At 40.0% G+C, this 23,634-nt stretch overlaps 3 protein-coding genes across 7 annotated transcripts in view; 1 reads left to right on the plus strand and 2 right to left on the minus strand.

Annotated features, from left to right (window-relative positions):
- The window catches only part of LOC116841811 (A-kinase anchor protein 200), a 129,951-nt gene extending 129,413 nt beyond the window's left edge, over nucleotides 1-538 (plus strand). The window contains exon 8 of the mRNA XM_032810196.1: nucleotides 1-538. This exon is cut by the window's left edge and continues 1,927 nt beyond it. The gene's annotated coding sequence lies outside the window, so the exon portion shown is untranslated.
- LOC116841810 (COMM domain-containing protein 8-like) lies at nucleotides 537-1,894 on the minus strand. Of its 4 annotated transcripts, none has more exons than XM_032810195.1 (5): nucleotides 1,813-1,894; nucleotides 1,476-1,602; nucleotides 1,244-1,405; nucleotides 934-1,086; nucleotides 537-850 (listed from the first exon to the last, which is right to left on the minus strand). In XM_032810195.1, exons 2-5 carry the CDS (start codon nucleotides 1,542-1,544, stop codon nucleotides 695-697), a joined length of 540 nt encoding a protein of 179 aa, XP_032666086.1. In that variant the 5' UTR covers nucleotides 1,545-1,602; nucleotides 1,813-1,894; the 3' UTR covers nucleotides 537-694. The 4 variants fall into 4 exon arrangements, with proteins under 4 accessions (XP_032666086.1, XP_032666082.1, XP_032666084.1 ...); XM_032810191.1 differs by having other exon boundaries at nucleotides 1,675-1,873; XM_032810193.1 differs by having other exon boundaries at nucleotides 1,476-1,614; nucleotides 1,675-1,873.
- A 2,929-nt stretch (nucleotides 1,895-4,823) lies between these two features.
- Nucleotides 4,824-23,634, minus strand: part of LOC116841742 (midasin-like) — a 140,511-nt gene continuing 121,700 nt past the window's right edge. For both annotated transcript variants that reach the window (XM_032810062.1, XM_032810061.1), the window contains exons 4-6: nucleotides 8,567-8,718; nucleotides 7,980-8,111; nucleotides 4,824-6,758 (exon numbers count right to left, since the gene is read on the minus strand). In XM_032810062.1, coding sequence (XP_032665953.1) covers nucleotides 6,590-6,758; nucleotides 7,980-8,111; nucleotides 8,567-8,718 — 453 coding nt within the window. In that variant the 3' untranslated portion in view covers nucleotides 4,824-6,589. The remainder of the gene's footprint in view (nucleotides 6,759-7,979; nucleotides 8,112-8,566; nucleotides 8,719-23,634) is intronic.

Raw genomic sequence — 23,634 nt, forward strand, 5'->3', positions numbered from 1 at the left:
TCTGGAAAATAATTGTGTGTCGAGAGAGAAAATAAAAAAAAAAAAGAGCGAGCATGCTCACACGTGTCCATGACCGGCATTGATTTTTAAGCGGTTCGCGTTATGATACTGATAACGTGCGTGTAAGGGCGGGAAGTAAAATTAAAATTTGTATAGTAAAAACCACACACTCATGAAATATCTGTCCGCAATGATCTTTACAACGAAAATTACATCGTCTTCTTTACGACGACGCGTTTTTGGCGACGAGAGCATACTTCTTATCGAAATTTTTCGCGAGCGACGCGAGACTGATATCTATGCACCCACAACACCTTTCTATAACGATCGTCATCGACACTCTGAGGCGCCGTCGAGGCAAACCTCGCTCGTTTATTTATTTTGCGCAGGAGACTACAAAATTGTGAATGAGACTTTTGGATCGAAGCCGCCTCAGACGCGAAAGTACAGTCTCCAGTATCTTCGATCAGCAGTTATAATAGTAATTAAACTATTCTACATTTATCTATAACCTATAATAAACTGTGAAACAAGTGTATCCACGAGTAATAATTTTATTACACCTATCCTTTACAAACTTAATGTAGAACATTAAATATGTAGGAATGTATATCAAATTTTTTTCTTTTTTGGCAAGAAATATGTGGGTGTGTGTGTGTGTGTATGTATGTATGTATGTATGTATAAAATGCTATCACACCAATGTTTCTAAAGCATTTATCATTGTTTCTAACTCGTCTTTATTCAGTTCTAAATTTATTATCTGTTGAGATTCCGTGTCCTCAACTATGAGATCCAACTGCAGAAGAAATTCCCGTAAAGAAGCCATCTTACTTGATCCCATCACTAACTGTAACAAATAATGAATCTATTAAGGCTTATTAAATAAGGAATATATTAATAACCAATATAAAATGACTGATAATATAATACCTTCAATCTCCAATCAAAATCTATTACAGTTGGAAACTTTCTCTTGTAATGTTCCCTCAGTAAAGCATTTGTAAGTTGCTCCCTGCGAACTTTTAAGCAAGTAAGAACATTTTGTTGCACTTGTTCAGGCAATTCGTGATATTCTTGTGGCATCTGAAACAATTATTTGTGAGATATCTATTATACAATTACAAAAGAACAATATATTTTTGTCAATTTAAACATATCGTGATATTAGCCATACATTATTTATCGAGATTATATTTGAATTTATAAAATTTTCATAAGTGTAATTTCTTTGAAATTATACCTTTTCATCTACCATGTCTAGAGAGGCAGGATTCCTCAGCAATGTTGATATCAGCTTATAAACTCCTTCATATTCCTCTTTGCTCCAATCCATACTGTTAATGAATTTATGATAGGATGGTCCTGGTCGACCACAAATTTCATCGACGCATGCATGGAGCAACTTAATGCGAAACAGAAATTGCTTTGTAATATTGTTAATTACGCAAAAGTAAATATTTCATTGTATTTACCTCTTTTAAGACTTCGCTCTTCTCTTCATTAAAGAGACTAATATATAGTGATTGAGTGCTCTCCATCATCGATTTTTACTAACATTTTTATTTTAAATATACATTTTTCTTTCTCTTTCTTCCTTTTCTACAAAAAAACCTTTATTATTGTTAGCATACAAGTAAATTGTAATTTAGGTTATTGGCGATGGTTATTTACGATGCATTCCATAAATCTTTATGAATATGTAATCCTTGTGCACAAATTATTCACCACAACACTTTTTCCTTCAAATAGAACTTTAAACATTGCATATATGTATTTAATAACTATAAATCATTGTTAACTTGCTCTTACATGTCACATTCAGCTGTAATAACTGAGGTTAGGTTAGGAGAAAGAAGCGACAACTAGACAAGTAGTGTTTATTTTATCGTTGAGTCATACTCCTGCCTTGATTTTACGTGTTAGACAGTGGCGGCTCGTAGCGGAGACTTTTGAACTAACTTGAACATCACATGCAGAATAACGGGCCAATAATCTTCTAGTTCTCTTATAGAAACTGACCAATCACAGTCAGATATGAGGAAATTAATCGACTGTAATTGGTCAATTGTTAGGCCTATCGTAGACCGAGATTTAGCAGTGCTCCGTCGGCGTTAAACCTACAAGTATCTATAAGTTTGCAGCACTGGAGCTACAATAGTTCTTTACGGCAGAAATAACGTATTCTAGAAATGGTTTGATTTCCGCGATTTAGGTTCGCCGAATGTGAGTTTGGCCCCCAAATAATCGCCAGGAGTGCCGAAAGTAAGTGTTGTGCATTCGTAGTGACGAGACATTGTCAAATAAGCGTCAGAAATAGGTATGTTGCCAAAATTATAGTCAGGTGTTTCAAGAAAAGTATCGCGCGTTCGTCGCGTTAATGGCGGTTGAAAATATGGATCGTCGATCGTGCGTCGCATTACCAATCTGTTGTGTATTGTGCGCGAACATTACTGAAAATGTTGGGAATACTCAAGTCTTGCGCGTTTATTATGATGAAATATATCATCAAATATCCGCTCGAAATAAGTATATCGCGAAGTGGGTAGTCGGAAGTTCCGTGAAAAATATACGTTCATCGTGTTAGTGGCGATTGGAAATGCGAGTGTTTAAACGTTCTTCACCGATCCGATCGGGGTTTGTTACTCGAGAACGCATGATCGGATAAAAATGCGGTTAGCACGTCGATGACTTATTTGGACAGAAGAATACCCAAACAGCATAAGATCTCCTGAGGACTTCTAAGGACGTCCTGAGAACGAAAAAATGTCCTCAGGACTTCCTCAGGATCGTCAATCGTCTGTACTCTGGATGTCCCCAGGACATCTGTGCTGTTAGGGTAATATTATGCGTTTCAATTTTTTTTTTCGCAACCTGAATTCTCACCTTTCCGTCCTTGACAATCTTTCGGGGCTTATTATTCGAGAACGCGTGATCGGACGAAAATGCGGTTACTACGTCGATGACTTATTTTGATAGAAGAATAATATCATACGTTTTAAATTTTTCTCTTGCACCTGGATTTTCGCATGTTTGTCACATGACAAACTTTCAGAGTTTATTACTGGAGAACGCGTGATCCGACGGAAACCACGATTACAGATATGTGTCACATGTATCATGTAATTGGACAGAAAATGTTGGATCTCTCTTATTCTGGATAAAAATCTCACTTGATAATTAGTACAAGTCTTAAAGATAGTAAAGACGCAGTGTCCGTATGTTGATTATTATTCGTTCCAAGTTTTCGAAATGGTTTAAGTGAACACTATTTGTAACTATTGATTTTTCGTTTTATTGAGACAATAATGAATTCCTTTATACATTTCCAGTGTTCCATCGCTGCCTACGTCTACGTGATCGACGTGCATCGCCCTAGAGTCGAAAAATTAATCAACTCTCCTCCTTTGGTCCTTCATCTTCGGTTGTCTAACAATTTGGCACTAGCATTATGCATTATACGAGACTCACATTTGAAAGTAAGCACTCATATTGGTTGATTGTATCTTTATAATTTCTGAAAGTGGAGTATTATTAAAAAAGAGAGAGCGGCCATTGAGTCACTCGAATTCGAGTTGTTTTCTATTTTTATAGAGTGGATCCTTCACTCTGAATGGCCAAGAGGATATTTTTACTCGAAATGTTCAATAATGAATATAATGTATTCTATTGTCACAGGAACAAATTTACCTGAATTGATAGAAACATTCACTCGTTCCATTTTGAGTGACAATATTCTTTATATTGCTTCGTGTAAATTTTCACTCGTTTTCAGTGATATTTCACTCCAAGAAATTTAGAAAACAATATTAAATTTCAGACTCATTTCATTTCTACAAATTCTTATCGAGGATATTCGAATAGAATATTGAAATTTATCATTGATCCTTTCGCGTTACTGCAAAGTTTGGCTCAAGAGTACATATAATATGGCCAATGACAGTCGCTTTCAGTAGATCGGATACTGTCTCATAGAGCGGATGTTTACAATGGTTAATAACGAAGAATATATCAATATTGATATATTCTCCATGAGCAAGTGGAAAGTCGTTTTTGATCGAAATTTCTAATGAAATTCAAAATATAAACGATGTCGCTATCATTAACTAACCTCAGTCTTCGGTCAGAATCCTGAACAGATCCACGATAACATCAGCCGAACCGATCTTAGCTATCGACGACATTCGGTTTTGATTTTGTTAAAAAGTGAATGTAGTTCGACTATAATTGGGTGTATTATTATGAAGAATAGTCAATGACGATCGTGTATTTCGATTCTTATGATAGTTAAAAAAAAAAAAATATATATATATATATACACATACACACACACGTACAAAAGTATATGTATAATATATATAAAAGCGTAGGAAATTTTTTTTTCGTCCGAAACTTGTGCGCGACGCGACTCGCGTTGCGTTTTCTATCTCGTGTTGACAAACGACACTTCTCAAAACGTGCACTGGTACGCCTCTTCTCTTCCCACGATTTAAATAGCTTTTTGTGGTCCTCTTCCGTAGCCTCATTGAGAAACGCGAAACACCCGTTACACTTGCTTCAAAGCTCGCTTTTTGTACGACTTTTCGACTGCGGATATTCGAACATCTTATCCTAGAAACTGCTTTGAGCCAGCTTGAGTGGCAACTTGAAAAGAAAAAGAAAAACTGATTTGAAAAACTGAGGTGAAATCATAAATCGCAAAGCATAAAACATTATTATTGTTATTCAAGTTAGAGAGAACTTATCCGCGAAGCGGAAAGAACAACTTGGGGATTTGTTCGAGGATGTGGCTCGGTGAAGGATACAGTGAAAGCGAAACGTGCGATTGTGTAATTAATATATTTTATATTCTCAGATAATCATAGTTCCTTTCGTAGTAAAGAAGCGGCGATATTAACAATATAACGGCTGTTTCTCACGGACAGTCGTATAGTCCAAGCGCGCGATACGAGTCGACGCACACAATTGACCTACCTCGCGATATCTAGTTTGCTGTGTATGTGTGTGTATGTGTGTGTGTTTCTCATTAATAACATAGAAAATACAAAGTTACAAACACGCGGCTGCACCGTACGCGACGTTTTAGAACCTTCTTCGTGTTGCATCACCTGGATGAAGGCGCAAGAGTAGCGCTCCGGGCTGTTTACACGTCTCTCTTTCTCTCTCTCTCTCTCTGTATCGATTAAATATTAAATTAACGAACGTGGCGTATATTAATGCTCGATTATAAACACAATAAAGATACTCTATCGTGTAACATACAAAATGTGGATACATTGATGATCTGTCTCGATTCTGCGCGATCGATCGCCCGCTTCTGCTTCTGCTCGGATCTTGGTATCTTATCTCGTCGGACACGCTATTTTCGTAAATATGTTTCCGGCCTAGCCAGTCGTCCAGTCGAAAGAGCGGCAATCGGAAAGATCTTAATGAGTTCGTCGAATGTAGTCCCAAGATTAAACGAGCGTCCTCTCGCGCAGAACGAAGACAGGATCTCAGACTAGGCTCGCGTCCGAGGTCTTCTCAGCGTAAACTATGATAATCGAGGCATCGCTTATCGCATAAAATTACCATTAACTCGAGAGACGTGTCGCGTCCTCTCAGATCTATGTAATTTCGGCGGCTCGCCATGGGATGTCAGTTGACATAGTCAGTTAACGGCCACCACACTATCCTCGGTAGGCATATACTTCCTTCGCAATCGTGTTTCTCTCCGGAAACTATTACTCGCAGCATTCTATCACTGGATAGCTTCGCGATGATAGCTATTAATACACGTCATTTTATCCCAGATACAGGGAACTGTATGGGATCCGTTAGTTCTTGACTTGAACGATTCGGAATTCTCCGATCGGGTTTAACTTGTTGATCTTATTTCTGTTTTAACCCCTTGCATTGGAATGACGTCTGCCAGACATTGTGCTTTTGCTAGCGGAATCTGCATATTGTTTATCGCAAATCATGAAATTTATTCTTATCATTCTATAATAAGGAAATACTTAAAAAAATTCTACGAGATAGGGTAAAGTATTGAATAGAGTTACAGATTGTATTTTCATTCTTTTTGAATGTGAAGTTAAGTAACTTAAATTAAATCCATTTATACGTTCTAAAAGTTCACCGAATAAGTGCCAACGCGAGGGGTTAATTCACTTCAACTCTCTCGCTCTCTTTCTTTCTTTTTCTGTCCCTGTCTCACCATTAGCGAATCGCCACTACGAATCGACGCCATAAGCTTTCCTTATCACTTAACCAACGAAATACTATTTTTACTGTATCCCCGCGACGATCACTGCTATCGAAAGTCGGCGAGCGTCGTCATTATCATCTCGTATTCTCGTTCGATCGCGTTTGAAAAAGAAAGAAGCGGCGACGACGACGACGACACTTCCACGCTCGCGTCCTAGATAGCGATGTACATTTATACATAATGCCGCGGGGAAAAGGGGGGGTTTACACGTACACATATAAACGAGTGTCTCTGACGAAGGCACTTGATAGAAAAAAGAAAAGTAAATGGCACCATCGGTTTCCCGCGCGCCCCGACAGACGCGCGCTACATTTCCGGCTACATTGGCACGACATCCGCCTATCCTGTGCGATTCCTTCGTTCGTTCCTCCTTATTTGGCGCTGAGATCCCATAACGTGGTTCGCGGCCGCATCGAATGTGTCTTTCTTCGCCGGACACCTGTATTCCCAGGATCTGTATGTGCCGAATTCGCAAGTAGGTGTCGTGCACTCGCTATTTCTGACGCACCTGCGGAGACGAAAAATTGCTTGTAACATAAAATTGATTATTGAAACGTTATACTGTAGATCGTGTCCGATTGGTTAGAGAATATTTTTTTTCTCCCGAGTGTTTCTTGCGATCATCGGTGTGTGAATTTTCCCAAGCGGTCCTCTCGCTATATTAAGTGTCTGATTTGTCCGCGAAGAAGCGTTAGCAGATAATATAGCAGGCTGGTTCTACTTCAACATTTATTAGATCTTGATTGTTTTGGGCTAGAACCGGCCTATATTATCTATTATCGCTCGATTAATTCTTTTTAATCATACTAATCTTTGCGAAGAGGATTTTTTATAGCAAAAATTACTGTAGAATTTTATGGCCGGGACAGGTCAACATTTTGCATTAATAATTAACTATCCTTTCATTTCATGTGTGCTGCTTATATTTTACTCTCTACATTTTTTGGAATGGAATTTCATTAGAAAAGTTAAGTTGCTACTGAGTCACACTCGAATTCGAATTATTTTTCACTTCTATAGGGTAAATTCTGAATCATTCATTCGTTGGTTCATTCATTGGATTCGTTAGTTCATTCATTGGATATTTTTATTCGAAATTGAAGAGTTAGTCTGATGTATTTCTGTCGCTAAGAGAACATGTCTAGTCCAATCGATTAAAATATCCGCTTAGAACTCACTTTAATCTTCAGTAAAACATTCACTCTTGTGATTTAGAGTAGCAGTATTTTCATTATCGCTTCAGGTGGAAATACTATTACTTTTCACTCCAAGAAATTTAGAAAGTAGAAACTGAAGTGTATTATTAGAAAATTTGCCATATTTTTAGTGAAATTTGCTGTTTCTTAGCAAGGACTTGTTAATGGTCTACTGCTGCACTACTAGAAACAGAGCAAAATGGAAAAGAATTTATATGAAAACAAAAGCTACAATATTGTCTCCGTGTATGAACGGGGTTACTGGAACAATTGTTCGCGTATGCGTTCGTTGCAATTTACATAGAGGTCGGTCGACAAAGCGTGCTTAAAGTCAAGTTGCATTTTAAGCGTGTCTCACGTGTGATTACGGTAAAGTTTTACGCGCACGACAAGCGGTACGCTATTTTGTCTTGTAAATGTCGGCGATTAGTATGTAAGCACCGCGGTGTCGCTTTACGATCGTTTTATTTTTAAATTTGCGATACGCGCGCTCGCTGGAATATTTTCACAGTCATACACATAAAAATACTCACTCTCTGTCCTCATAATCGAGAATTCTCTTTCCTTTACTGATCGGTTTACAATTATCGTTCTTATCTGGGCATTCGCATCGACAGTCTCCTTGTGGGTATCGTCTCGCCACGAAATACTTCGTACACTTGCATCTGTAAATTTTTTTAATTGCTTATATAATAATGCAATGATAAAAATCTTCCTCGTTCAATTCGGATCATTTTCTTGCGTACGAATACACTTAGAGGAAAAATATCTAAAATATAAAAATCTAAAATATAAAATATAAAATATCTATAAAAAATATAAAATATATATATTTGATGGGTACCAATGACACATATTTATTTATTCACTAATATAAAATATTCTTCAAACAAGAAGATATACATTTTCTTAAAACCTTAGCTTTGATGGCAACAATTGTTTCTTCTATATTTAAATAACATAATTTACATTGAAATGGTATAAATACCCACCAAGTATTTTTTATTTTTTACATATTTCTTTTCACATCGGGCAGATTTGTATTTGCCAATTTGTAAATATAATATTTTATACATTGTGTCATCGCGCTGACTAAAAATGTATATCTTTAAAAACTTACAGTTTTATCGACGGCGTTATCTTCATGTTTTGCGGAGACGAGGGAGACTGGTCGATTCTCTGCATCTCGGGCGTCTTTTCTCTGCACTCGCATTCCGTATGATTGTTGAACATTAGCCTCACCGGGCGGTAAGTACCTTCCATACTCTTGGCCTGCAATAAAATCAGAAATAAATAAATTTTACTGAGGGCCGTTCGAATGATCAACATCGTAAACGATACATTGTATCCCGAGAGGGTCCGTGAAGTGCTCTTGAGAGACTCGTTGGACGCTTGTATACTCGTTCTTACGCCTTAATATTTATACTGCGACGCGGAAACGATCACGCGGAAGTCTTGCGATGTAAGTGAATATCACCCCGCGGCGCGAAGTTAGGGCCCCGCAAGACCCATGAACAACTTGGTAAATAATATCACGTGGGAGGTCATTCGGAGCTTTATACTCTCGTTATATGCAGTTATACGAAGTACCCTGAGAACCGTTGTCGTGTGTGTTTCTCTCTCTTTTTCTCTCTCTCTCTCTCTCTCTCTCTCTCTCTCTCTAATATTTTTCTTTATTTTATATTACTTTGTAGTTTTATATGTTCTATTTAAGATGCACTTGGGAGGAAGTTTCTCTAGCGCAGAATAGATTCATCTATTCACCTTTTTCTTTCTTGTCACTTTTACTTCTTTCAATTTGATTTGTATTCCATTTTTCACGCTTGAGGGAAATTCTTTTCCAGAGAATGCGTAATAAATCTATTCATCTATCCATCTATCTCGTGCGGGTCCTCTCGTGAATTGCAGATTGATTTTCTCTCGGGAAGAAATGGCGAGCTTGTCGCGGGTGTCTGCGCGGTAAAGAGCGTGCTTTCGCGAACACGTCTGCACGTCGTCGGCGCGCGTCGATTATAAATCTCGAGAGCGAACCTTCGGACGCAGCCTCGGTCGTCGGGCTTTCCCGTCATAACGCGCGTCACGTTTGTCTAAACGGGAGCAACGAGGAGACCAGAGGCTGCATGAAATTACGCGGTCTTTGAGAAAAAAGAAAGGAAAAAGAAAAGCTAGACGCGATCGGCTCGTAGCCGCCCTGGTTCTAATTGGGTTCAATTAACCTGACTCACTTTGCTCCGGTTTGTCTGTGCGACAAACTAGGCGTTTACCGAGCGACACGCCGCAGAAGCTATCCGTATCGTTGGGCCGCATTTAGCCCGCCTTTAATCGGCTCTAATTGCCCTGAGTCACTGCTTGCATGTACCGATTTCCGCTCGCATCTGGTCGTCTGCGTTCCGATCGGTCGTCGTCCCGATAATTGACGTAGAATTAATGCCCGATATAAATATAGACGCTCGCGACTGTTCTCGCGGGATATGAAACCAAACATTTAAGGCTCGTCTACAATATCCGAAGTAAACTTGGCGTAAGTTGAAGCAAGAAATAAATGTAATTTATTTCACTTTTATGTATGTATTCTAATTCCCTTACATCGGAAGTATTCTTTTGAAGTAAGAAAAATACTTCCGGTGTAAGGAAGCTGGAGTATAGACATAAGCGAAGTAAATTATTTCTTATTTTAATTTATGCAATACTTACTTCGCATATTGTAAACGAGCCTTTAGCGAGGCAGCTTCAAGAGACAGAAAAAAAGGAAAGAGGGAGAAAAAGAGCTTATGAGACATTTTTGTTTAAGAAATGATCGGTACCATTCCCGGAAATTCATCTCCATCGCTAAAACAACATCTGCGCGTCACGGAACATGATGGACGTCTGTTATCGTCTTTTACTACTTGTAACTCTCTCGCTTCCTTCCCGAGACGGAACGAACAGTGAGCTAACAGCTATTGACTTCCGTCCCGCTTGTTAAAATGTTAAGCCAGATCGACCGGCGTGTCGCGTCAGGAATAAAGATTTCGCGGTTAATTGAAAGTTTACAAAATCAGCACGCGAGAAACGCTAACGGAGCCGACACGTGTCGCATCATGAACGACCGCGTCGCGTCGACTCGTAATTACATCGTCTTCTTCGTGATTGGCAATGGATATGGTGCGCATTGTGCGTGATAGAAAGCTCGCCGCTTCGCGACCCCGCAGGTTACTCCCGCAGTGCGAAAATTGGCGGCGTGTATTACGCGTTTGAAAATCAACACGCGCCTTTTCGGCGAATCACTTGGTAACACTCAGCTCGGAACGCGGAAGCGCGCGAGCGGATTAAAAAAGTTTAGCTGTTACGCGATGCGCGAGGAACGAGCATTTCTGTCACGATATCAAGTGAAAGAAAACCGCAGAGAAAGTATTGAATTTATTATGTCGCGTCTCTTACATTGCGAGAAAAAAGCGGCTGATCTCACTGAAGTTATAGTTATTCTCGCCCTCCATTATTCCTTCTTCTTGTCTTAACAAAAGTATAGTAACGGCAATATGCATATAAGTTTATTATTATTAACAACACACGGGAGAGAATTTAATTTTATTGTAAGACAGAACTTGCTCTACAGAAATACTTCTTCTAATTATAATTCTTTCATCATGCGATTATAGTCATAGCTTTCCACTTTTTCTCTCAGTATAGAAGCGCGTCGCCGCGTAAATCTCCTTGGACGAGCCGTTAAAAATTTTCTAAACCAGGTCTCACGATTTCACACTTGAACTGCGTAACGAGTATTTGTTTTACTACGCTGGATCTGTATATTCTCTTGTCGCGTGCACTAACAACTGTGGCAAAGTACTCTCCGTTAAGTGGGTCGTAGTACTCGATCACCGAGATCGATGACAATGAGCTAGCGGAACGACACGCTACGGTTGCACGGTTAGCCGACGGTGTTGGCGATCAGTCGCGGTTAAGATTTTATTTATGGGATTCCGCGGAGAGGTGCGGTAATCACGACGTTGCGCGCCGCTCAATTAATGCCTTCTCGCCACACCGAGTTCCCTCTCTCTCTCTCTCTCTCTCTTTCTCTCTTTCTTTCTGCCTGTACACGAAGGTACGATTGCGACAATCATTTCTCGCGGTGTCATTAAGATTACCGAAGGCAGAATTGCGACAGTCACTTCTCGCGTTGTCGTTGAAAGCAGCGATTCGCCGTGATTCCACTCGTCGACCGTGCAACAGGCGAGGGCAGGGACGACGGGGGTAGCTATTATTATATTCAATGGCGTTTCAAGAGCCGCCGTAAAAAAGTCCCTCGCGAATGGCGATAAAATCAAATTAATTCGATCTAAGGTCGGCAGGTTTTCTATTAAGAGCGGTTTAAGTGCGTCGTAAAGCCCGTGCGGCTGAAGGGTTACGAGACCGTGCACGACAAATTGCATGGAAGAATCGCGCGAGACTTTCTTTCTCTCCTTCTTGATAAAGCGTGTGGATCTCGCTGGATCTCTTTGTAATACGAGCTACATCCGCAGGGCGTTCTCCGTCTTTCTCCGACGAGCTCTGTCAAGTCGGTGCACAAGGATTGAGATTCGCGATCGTCCCTGATGAATGGCCCTGGCCGCGAGACTGTGGCCATAAATTTCATCCCCAGTGCCGTACGCGTGGGATGTCCTGCGGGAGGCACAGTCATCTTTTAAATTGCTTAGTACTGCTGTTACTACTTATTGTCTCTCAGCAGCATTATGAGTATTCGAGATTATCTCACTGGTACTTAATTAATACAGGCTTAGTCTACGATAACTGAACTATTCCGAGTTATTGCTTCCGTGATTCCGTTATATATATATATATATATATATATATATATATATATATATATATATATATTATTTTAAGTTTCTTTAAGTCTTTTGTTAAAAGGATATGTTTATCGTTTTGTATCGCAAATTAGTACAAATGTTATACTTTTTGCATTTGATGCGAATAGTTACTCAGTGTCGTTTTCTGTATGTTGAGGCTTAAACAGGCTCATTTAATATTCACTGATCTCAATATTGCATCTGCATTTAATCTCTCTTTAGTTTCAATAAGTAATGCATTAATCATGTAATTTACTCAACTGCAAATAGAGTATATATAATACGCATATATTAAGTTATTAATATGGATAAACAAAGGACAAACTTTCCTCTTTCATAATCTGTTAATTATCATTTTTTATAGGCGTTGAAAATCTTAATAAGATTTGGAGATTTATAAGGAGTGAAAAGGAAGGAACGGAACTGAAGGAACGATAAAGATAATAGTTACGTGAGCAATAATGCTGTGCATAAATAAAAAGGTGACCAGATTTCCCAGCCCTGAATTCGGGACACTTCATAAATGTGTGAAGCGGGTGGAGGGGGATAAAAAGATCCGAAAATTATTTTACAATCATTGAAAATGATGACGAATCGATGTCCCGAATAGCACTTGAAAAAATTCGGGACAAAGGGTGAAAAATCGGGAAGGTCTGGTCACTTTAGCTGTATGTGTCGAGAAGGCAAGAGATTACTCCGTAATAATGTACTTGCGATATGTCCCGACGACCGTCGTTGTTTTCGGCACTCTAATACTTATTTCCGCAGGAGACTCACAGGATACAAACGAAAGAAAATGGAACGAAAAGCGTATAGAAAATGGAACGTTGTGTCCAGGGCAGTTGCTCAGTATAAAAAGATCGCAGACGCGCGCGCTGTCAATCACCAAAAGTTTATTAGCGCGCTGAAAGTGCCAAAAGTGCATGAATGTGAACGCACCAGTGATGCGAACGAGGTTGCGCGTCTACAACGACGCGATCTACGGCGGACGCCTTATGCAGGATTTACACCGCGTCCGATGTCCGACGTACAACGTCCGATATCCAATAGGAAAACAGCTTTCTAATATAGAATTCAATTCTCCATTGGAAAGCTTTTCTTTTATTGAATATCGGACATCGTATGTCGAACATCGGACATGATGTGAATCCTGCATTAACCACTTGCTCGAGTTACTAACCACTCTAGACCAATCGCGTTCGTTTCGCACGAGGTTGTCATCATTGTTATTCAATCTAGGGGTTGGTAATGAATCGCGCGAAATGCTCGATCTTTTCGTGCCAAGCAGCAGCCATGGGCACACATCGATCCACATCGCTCCGCGTTTCTCGCGTCCTTTATCCGTCGAAAATGAGTCTCGCGCGTTAATAAGCCTCGAGAATGTCGAGAATAGCGATGTGCGATCGCCAGGGCGTATCGTGAAGACGTCACTTGTGAGTAATCTTCTCGTTTCTCCTCGCAGTATATGCGGCCGGTGCTTGTCGCGACGTGTCTCGCCGACGTCCCTTACATTTGCTAAAAACATCGACTCGCTCAAGTAGCAATAGAATCGGACGATCGTCGGATTATTGAACGGGAATTAGAAATGCGATGACAATCAGAGAGAAAGAGAGAGAGACGCGGAATATTCGGGCAATTGCGTCAGCTTGTTAGGAAAAGAGATACGGAGAGAGAAGTATCTCATAGAGCGCATTCTTTTCGGCCGCGGCCATTCACATATTGGCGTATATTTTCAGCGCGATTCAATAATCGCGCGGCCGTCTTGATTCTCGATCTTTCTGCATCGAGTAACCACCGATTGACATTGCTCCGCATTTTACGCGTCTTTAACCCGTCGAGTAAGTCTCGCGCGGAAATAAGTATCGAGAGTGTCGAGAATAGCGATGTGCGATCGCCGGGGCGCATTTGTAAGTAATCTTCTCGTTTTTCTTCGCGGTATATGTAAGGTGATCATATTTCCCAGCCCTGAATTCGGGACACTTCATAAATGTGTGAAGCGGGAGGAGGGGAATAAAAAGATCCGAAAGTTATTTGACAATCATTGAAAATAATAATAAATCGGTGTCTCGAATAACACTCGAAAAAATTCGGGACAAAGGGTGAAAAATCGGGACGTCTGGTTATTTCATTAGTAGAGATTTAAATTTAGATTCGGTACAATAATTCTGAACCTCTCAAATAAAAGTGAAAAGATAGCGTTATAGTAAGTACTAGATGGTACTTGCGGAATGTGTTTCGAGAGCGTTCTTTGTTTTGATGTTCCGGCTAGCGAGAGTATGTCCGTTATTGTTTGGCGCGCCGCGACGGTTAGCGATTGACGGAAGTTGACGTTTTGTCTTTTTTTGTTTTGGTATTCTCGCGCATCTTATCTCTGCCTGAATCATTATGTTCCGAGTCGACGAGCGATACATGTACCTACGCGGCGCAGAGTACGGCTGTCGGTGAGAGTTTGTTATCTTCCCAATCGATCCTTTAAAATATTGAAATGGGTTTTCGTTGTCATCGCGAGTTTATTAATACGCATTTCTCCGATTGAATCGTATCTTCGTCAGTTTTAGTGCCAGTGCCATGATGGAGAATCCAGAGCAGTGGAGAGTTTGGATGCTGTATAGGGAAACTAGAAGCAGAGGAAGCGGGGCGTCGAGACGCGACTGTCGAACATTGCTAAGTCAAACTTTTTATATAGGGTATATACATTTGACGAACTTTTTTAAAATAAGAAGGTGTCCAAGTCGAAATTTAAGTAGGTATTCGTATAGTTAGTTATTACTTGACAAATAATTATGACTTAATAAATCTTTATCAACTTGATTATTTAATATTTGCTTTATCTCTGCAATCATATTCATACTCTGCAGTCAAATAAGTTATATAATTAATATAGTTTCTTATCGCAATTAGAAATGAATATTAAATGCAGAATATTAAAGATAATAAAAAAATTATATAATTTTGAAATAAGTGTTTCATTAGAACTCCATACGAAGAAAATATCAGTAAAATTATTTCTAGTATCAAAGTAAAATAGTAATCTGTTATATCTCGAGATTCCCTATTGATTTTTTAAGTTTAGTGGAAAACTTGTAATTAATGTAGCAATAAAATTTCGACTTGGAATTTTTCACGTACTCTCATTAAAATTTAATATCATAAAATGATATTAGAATATGTCTAGAGAAAAAGTCAGCAAGAAAATAGAAAACACGTAAAGAAATAACTTAGTGACATCAGCTAAATCTCAGCGGCTGATTTGAACTTAGCTAAGAGGCTAATGCCTTTTACTGTCATTACTAAGAGTTGATTGTTGCAAGTAATATACATTCGCAGTGAGGTAGAAATTTACACTGAGAAAAAAATTTACTAAATTTCAAAAAACGTTTATTTGGATACGACTGTGAACATATTTGTTTAAATTAATTATTTTCTAAAATTAAATAAAGAAGTTTTAAATAAAATTTCTTTCTTTAATTTTAGAAAATAATTATTTAATTTAAACAAATATATTTACAATCGTATCCAAGCAAACGTTTTTTTGAAATTTAGTAAATTTTTTAAAATAAATTTTTTTCTCAGTGTATTAATTGAAATTATTCAAGTCGTTTTAAGCCGTGACATCGACATCAGATTTAAGCTCGAATTCGTGCTCGTGTGATGCTGAATTTACTCTCGCGCAGACGTACTATACTCGCTTCTAAAGCGAGGTGAACGACCGCGTAGCCGCGGCGGGCAGGTGGGAGGGGGGGGGGCAACGCCGCGGAGCTTATATAAGCCGCGCAGTGGGGGGGAGCAGGCCAGTGCGTGCCGTCGCGTACAGCGTGCTAAGGTGACTCCGGAAGTATTCCGCATTCCATTCACGCGCCGCATTGTCGCAATAGTAACGCCGAACGATCTAGAACGCGGATCGGTACAATCGTGAATAACTCCGCTTGTAGATGTCGTAGCGACTCGAAACAAAGATCATCGGAAAGGAGAAATTATCGCGCTTCCGGTGAACGTGAAATCGTCCTTCGAGAAAAGCATTGAACATCATAATCATGTAAGTACGAAAGACATCGATTTCTATCTCTATATTAAAATGGACATTAATTATTATTATATGTTTATTATTATTATTATTATTATGTATTTATTATTATATTGAAAACCAATCGGAAACATTTCTAGCGTTGAAGCTCAAATAGTTAATGAGTTTAACTTTAGTAGCAAAGACCTTAGCTGTCTCTATTTCAATAACACATCTTAGCTGCTATATTTTAGCTCTTGTATCTCACCCTTTCTTGCGTAGTAGCTCGGCGGTGTTCGGTCGGCCTCGTGTTTTAGAATTTTTGTCGGTCGACGATGGCGTGGAACAGCCATAGGTATGTTTATGGAGTGCAGCTAACGCTTACGACTCCACGCCCATGGTATAAAGTCAGTTTCAAGTTGTCGCCGATGGCGATTGGCGCGAGTTTCGCAGCGCGAACAGCGCTCAATCATTTCTCGTTCGCGTTCGTTAAGTCTCGCAAATGATTTGGCAGGGGTAATTTGAGAAAATGAATCGCGACACGTAAACACAATCGGTGAAACAAGATCAATCACATTCGTTATCCGCCAGGCGATAAGACAACTCTGGAAGACGTTGTTGAAATGTAGGCGCGGTATCGCGTTTTCCCGTGCTGTAATTTTTCGCGTCGCGATTGTGCCACATAATTGCGATACCCGGAGCGTAGGAAGTGGAACGTATCGAGACGCGCGCGATCTCCATAATGCCAATGGAGACGGCCGATTCCGCGAGAGCGGCTTCTTCGAAATTCATTCGCCGTGAGTTGTTGTCCCGTGGACCACGGCGAATTCCGGAATTTAATTTCCACGAGGATTATCCCTCTCGTGAGGATCGAGCAGCTGACCGGCCGCCTCATTAACATTCGCCGTATCTCGCTCCGGGCGCTGCTTCGTGAATGAAACACAGGAACCCCGGCACGAAATCACGTGCAACGCCGGCCTGGCGGAGATCGGTGAACCGTGTCGGAGGCACGTCTCTCAGACGAATATTCCGTGTTTCCTTTCGATTTTTTGGCGGCCAAGCCGTATCGCATTATCATTCTGTCGCTTGGGAGAAGTAGTTGTCTCTCGTCTCTTGAACTTAGACCCATTGAATTATATGATTTGACATTGTCTTTCTGTTATTATATGGCTCTAGTAAATATTACTAGAGAATTTTGTAACTAAGCAATAGACCGACATTCTGCAATAATTGATTATTCTTTCATTTTATATTATTATGTGTTATTTATATTTTAAGAATTGAAGTGTATACTATTAAAAATATGTTATATAACATATTTTTAATAATATGTTTATATAATATGTTATATAACATTTTTATATAATATGTTATATTATATAACATATTTTTATATATGTTATATTATATAACATTTTTATATAATATGTTATATAACATAATAATTTTTATATAATATGTTATATTATATAACATAGATCTTGTTATATTTTTAACAAGATCTATGCTATAGCTTTTCTATGTCTATGTTTATTTCTATGTCTGTCTATTTCTATGTCTCTACACCGAGGGAAAAAATATTAAAAAAAACAAAAAAGATATTTATTCGATGGATACTAATGGTATATTTACTTTTACTAATATACATATTTTTTTTATGCTGTGAAAAAAATTTCCTTTAAAAATGAGAAAATATTTATTTTCCTGAAACATCATTTCTTTTAAAGCGATCGTTTATTCTGTTTAAACAAAAGATTTAGATAAATATGTCATTAGTGTTCATCGAGTAAATATTCTTTATTTTTCATATATGTTTTTTCTCAGTGAAATTTACTGTATTCCTTAGTAAGAAAGACCTTACTGACAGTCTCTATCTACGCATTATTGAAAGCATAGTAAAATTGAAAAGAACTTACATGAAAAAGAAACTATTAAGAAATATTTTCTCTGTATATACTGGTTTATTCATTCTTATAGCAATACACGTTTCTATTACATTGACGCGTGATAGACGTTTATTCCAACGCATCCGAATGCAAAAGTCAAAGAAAGACGTTGTCTTCTACTTAACGGACGACGTCCCTTTTCTCGTTGCTCCTTTTTATTGAGATAAATCTATAAATGAAACCTGCTAACCTTTCGGGCAAGATTTCAATCTGCATAACACACGCATAGGTATCTCGCGGGTACCTCTGAGATAGGGTTTGGCGAACGAGACTTTTTTTACGTGTTCTTCCGCGAGTCGCATCACAGACAACCTCCTCGCGAACAACTTCTTCTCGTCGATTTCAATCGATTAAAGTCCCGTGGATACGCATACGCGTTCATGAACGCGAGAGGATGCACCCATGGGTGTAATCTTTCGAGACCTTTTCAGACCTCGCCTCACTGACAGAGCGACCTTTCCGCGAATCAACGGTTTCATCAAATGTTACTCGGCTGGTAAAATGAGAGCCGCGGACGTCACTTGTACCGCTATTATACCACTCTCCGTGACATTTCGCAGCAAACGACACGTTTCACGACTACCGCGCACGCTGTCAAAAGATATTTCGCCAACGAAAGACATTTACTTTACGCGTAGCGGATATTCATTATCTTGGCGGAGGGAACGTCGACCTCGTTTCCCGTTAACGTCGTACGCCGTTCGCCCGAAGAATGTCGTCATTGCGGAAAAGTGCAATAAAAGCGTCTAACGAGCGAAAGACAACGGCCACGAGAACGACGAGGATGTTACAGTGCGCGCGCATACGTGCGTGGGTCACGATATACAAAGCTCTCAGATGTCTCGGGTATCTCATAGCAGTGCAGACTAAACGATGTCGGCAAACATTGTTGCTGTGTACCGCGAATCTTGACACATTATATAGACAGTAATAAAAGCGGTCCAAAAACATGAGCATACCTGATCTTCCGTCTCGGTCAACGTTCCGCGATTACGAAAGACTCGATTTTCTTGATGTGTACTTTCGTAGTGGACGTTGTCGCATGGAGATTTCTTTCGCACGGTGTAATTCGCATGGCGATCTACGCAAGTCTGTTGCGCGATCGCGGCTCACAGACTGCACAAGAACTCGCGCGTAAGACCGATAAGGCCCTCCCGAAGGTCTCTCCGAAACGTAACGAATTCTCGATTAATCGAGCCGTTCGGCAGGCGAAGCTTACGACGCGGCCTCCCGGCAACAATAATTATTTCCCGGCGTCCGACAGTAATTAAAAGCCGAGCCGCTTCGTCATCGCACCCACACGCTCTCGGCATGGGGGCGAGGGATGCCCGGGCGCGCGTGAGCACGCGGGTATCACAATGTGGGCTTTGTGCGCTCGCGCTCGCGTGTAATTAACATACAATATTCTCGAAGCAGGGAGGTCCGTTTCTCAGAGAGGATCAAGACATTCAGTCCTTAAAGACGGCCGGGGAATATTAATCCGTCGAGCGTCATTATTGCACGTTCCTCGGGGGAAATGGGCCGTTAGATGCAATTGGTGTGAGTCGCGTTATTCCTCTTGGATCGCTAGACGTAGAATGACGCCATCCGGGAATGAACATTCCTGCGCTTTCTTTTCTGAGACAGGGCGGATTAAAAGTCGCTCTTAACCCTTTCGATGCGGCAGGTACTCGTCGCGTATAGCGTTGCTCTGAGAACGATAAATTTGAGAGCACGCGGGAAGGAAATGTTCTTGAGTCGATGGAATCGGTCAATAGCGCAATTCGTAGTTGAAATGAGTCTTCTTGACTCAATAGTAATGTCATCGCAACTAATACTCTTCCGTCTTTTAGTAAGTAATTAAAAAAATACGTAGCGTTTCCGTGAAGAATACACTGATTGTACACTGAGAAAAAAATTCTTGAAAATTTATTTGTAGGACAAAAATTGATTTCACAGAAACAAATTTTATTTCTCAGAAATATACTTTATTTCACGGAAATAAATTTTGTATCACACAAATAAATTTCCAAGTATCTTTTCCTCAGTGTACTTTAGAGAGTACAATAAGAATATTGAGTCAATATTATTTCATACTTTTCAGAGCTTTTGAGGTTTTTAAAAGCAGTTTGCTTATTTTTTTTTTTAATAACTCGAATATTGGTTTTAATAGACTTGTTCGTTTTCGGAGAATTTCTGAGCTAAGTGCACACTAGTGCAATAAGTTAGAGTGAAAGAAAATATATTTGTTTCACTTTAACTTATTGCACTAGTGTAGAAGTTGTTCGAAAACGAACATCTAATAACGTTGCTATTAAATTCTTACTTGAAGATTCATTTCAATTTACTGTGGTCAACGGCGCGCTGTTAACCAATTCCATTGATTATATCTTTTCTACACTGAGAGAAAAATATGGTTACTTTCGCCTCCAACAAAACTGTTTTATAATTTTAACCACAAAAATAATTAGAATAACCATCTTTCTAATAACACTAACTATTTAAGTAGTTAGAATAACCATTGTTTTAATTAATGTTATTAGAAGGATGATTATTCTAACTATTTTTGTGGTTAAAACTACAAAACAGTTTTGTTGGGGGCAAAAGTAACCATATTTTTCTCTCAGTGTATGCACTTATTCGTACGAAGCGTTCTCGTGTACCATGCGTGTGTTGACGAAGTCATTATAATTTGTATGAAATTATAATTATATGAAGTAATTATAAATATTAGTAGCAAGGTGGAATGATGCATGTTGGTCTTATCTCTCGACTGAAGTCGATAATCGAGCCGAGAAGGTCGATCATTTCATGTGACGGTGCACGCATTTTGTGCGAGCGCGCCTTATTAGCATAATTTATAAATGAAAATATGTAAATCAATTCAGAACGCAAATCGGCCGTCGCTCGTTAGTCTAGGGTTGCTGTTTCACCGAGGCAGATGGGAGTCGGAAGATACCGGTGTATCCGATGTCCATCAAGCAGCCTCGATCTCTGATACATGGTATCTTTCTGTGAGCGATATCATCTTACGCCGAGGCTGGCCCGTATTTATCAGCACTTTCTTCATCTACCCTTTCTTCATCCTCCCTTCCTTTCTCTCTCTCTCTCTTATTCTTTTGCAACGCTCAAAGCTAGAAACTCTCTACAGATTTATGTCCTCATCCGATGGCACATCATCTCGATAGAAGAATCTATTCGCGCAGGTTTCCGTAGAAATCGCCGAGCGACAGTACTAATTGCACGTTTGGCCTAAGAAAGCTTAGTCTTAACTTTCGTGTAATTCCCTAAGATCTCTATATCTTCTCGTCGAGAGCGGGAAAGAAAAAGAGCGGAGGTGAAGGAGACATTTGACAGTTTCCGTGATACGTTTGAACGCGTCTTCGGCTCGCGTGCGTCGGATTTTCACGGGCACGCGCGCGGTAAGTGTTAAGGTCGATTTGCATGCGATTATCGGTGGGCGTTCCCGCACGATCGAGATCTTTATCGCGTTACTGTTAACGTCGAGTGCCCCGCCGGCGAGGAGATTACACGGGAATTAGTTATCGGAACTAGACCACGCGTCGGCTTCTGATCGCGTATGGTGGGTCGAGTTCGCGGGCTATCGGCCATCGGGATAAACCAAGTCTGTCTTTGATCTTCGATCTTGATCAACGCACCCACGCTTTATTAGTTTAGATAAGTGGATTGGTCTGTTCTGCAAACACGTGTCGTAAATTTGCCGGAGACAGCGAAAAAAAAAAAGAGAAAGAGAGAGAGAAAGAGAGGAAAAGACCTCGACGTTCGCTTGTAATTAGCTGTAATTGTGCAGCGCGTATTTTTGCACAAATTTACCGCGCCCCCCGGATGTCTTCATCGGCTTTGCAACGGCCGCAACGACGACGTGGGTCGTACGTAACCCCGCCGCAATTTCGGCTGTTTCGCGACGAAGCCGCTGTAAATCAACGCGCGTCTGGATCAACGACGGCTCGCCCTCAACCTGTTCCGAACCAGATTCGAATCTCGCCGCCGGCGAATCCGCGGGGAGGTGATGGCAGTTAAATGACTCTGTCAATATGAGCAGGTTGTCGTCTTGCGTTGTTAAGTATAGGTTCCTATCAAGTTCCGCGATTCCTATCCATTTGATAAACATCAAGTCATAACATCATCGTTATCGGCATACGCGTGTGTGCGTGTCTGTGCGGACAAGGATGTTGTTGACCTTCCCAACGTTTACGTTCCGAGTATCCCGGCTGCACTCTTGAACGTAACTTCCGAGAGGCTTCCTCTGTTGCTGAAACTTACTTTTAATCTCAATCATCAACTTCCAACACGGCGAACGTACCGAAGAACGTGCCTCTAATCACGTGCCTCTAATCACGCTTACACATATGTACTCGCATGGATATCGCCGGATACGTTCGGCAAGAGTAACTTGCTTCCAATAGCGCGTACGACGCTTACGCGTACACGTGCTTCGGCGTGTATGAAACCGGCGATTCGCTCCTAACTACACACGAAGGTTCCCGGAATATTGATTAACGATACCTACTTCCCGCGTCCTACGCCGGATAACGATCGGTCCGAGTCATGCCGGTTCTGTAGTTCCGCGGCGCGTATTAATTAACGTTACACGGCCGACCGGTTCATTGCCGTGCTGCCGATGGCGTACGAGCCGTCGACACGTTAAACGGATCTGCACAGCGTTTTACTAGCCTTGAAAAACAAAAGAACTATTAATTCCCCGCGTACAATCATATTTTTTGGAACATATAGTATGCAGAACTTCAATAATGGCTTTTATTTCTGGCTAGAGTATCTCGGCTCGGACGTATCGTACGTACATATTTTTGTATCATAATATTTGGTTTTGAGAAAAATCAATAACTTAGTCACATCAAATGCAACGGTAATATACATGGTGAATACACATATGCACTATTATCGTTTTACTGTTGCATTTAATGTGACTAAGTCGCCGAGTTTTCTCAGAATCAACAATTATGTTATTATGGTAGAAAAATATGTAGTGCGTCTGAGCCAAAACGCCCCTCAGAAATAGAAGGCATTATTGAAGTCCTGTATACAATCTGGATCTGACATACTTGGGCAACTTTGAACTACCATAACTTTGCTGAATCAATATTTTTGGACACATTTTTTCCAGAGATATAGAAGAGCTTCAACTATAAGATAGTCAACTATAAGAATAACTTATTTAATTATAAGATAGCGATAAAATCAAAATCTACAAGCAGATTTGCAGTATTTTGAAATTTTCCCGTACGCTTCACGAAAGTTGGTGAACGATCAGATATTCATTCGGGTTTCAGAGATTGTAAAGAGACATTGTAATTAATTTTGTGTCTTATCTCGTGTTAACAAAAAGAAAAACAAAAAATACAGAAAACAGAGAGAGAAGAGAGAGAGAGAGAGAGAGAGAGAGAGAGAGAGA

Source organism: Odontomachus brunneus, unplaced genomic scaffold, assembly GCF_010583005.1.
Source record: "Odontomachus brunneus isolate Ranch 3 - 2012 unplaced genomic scaffold, Obru_v1 Obru_scaffold_018, whole genome shotgun sequence".
In the NCBI taxonomy this organism is placed as follows: Eukaryota; Metazoa; Arthropoda; class Insecta; order Hymenoptera; family Formicidae; genus Odontomachus; species Odontomachus brunneus.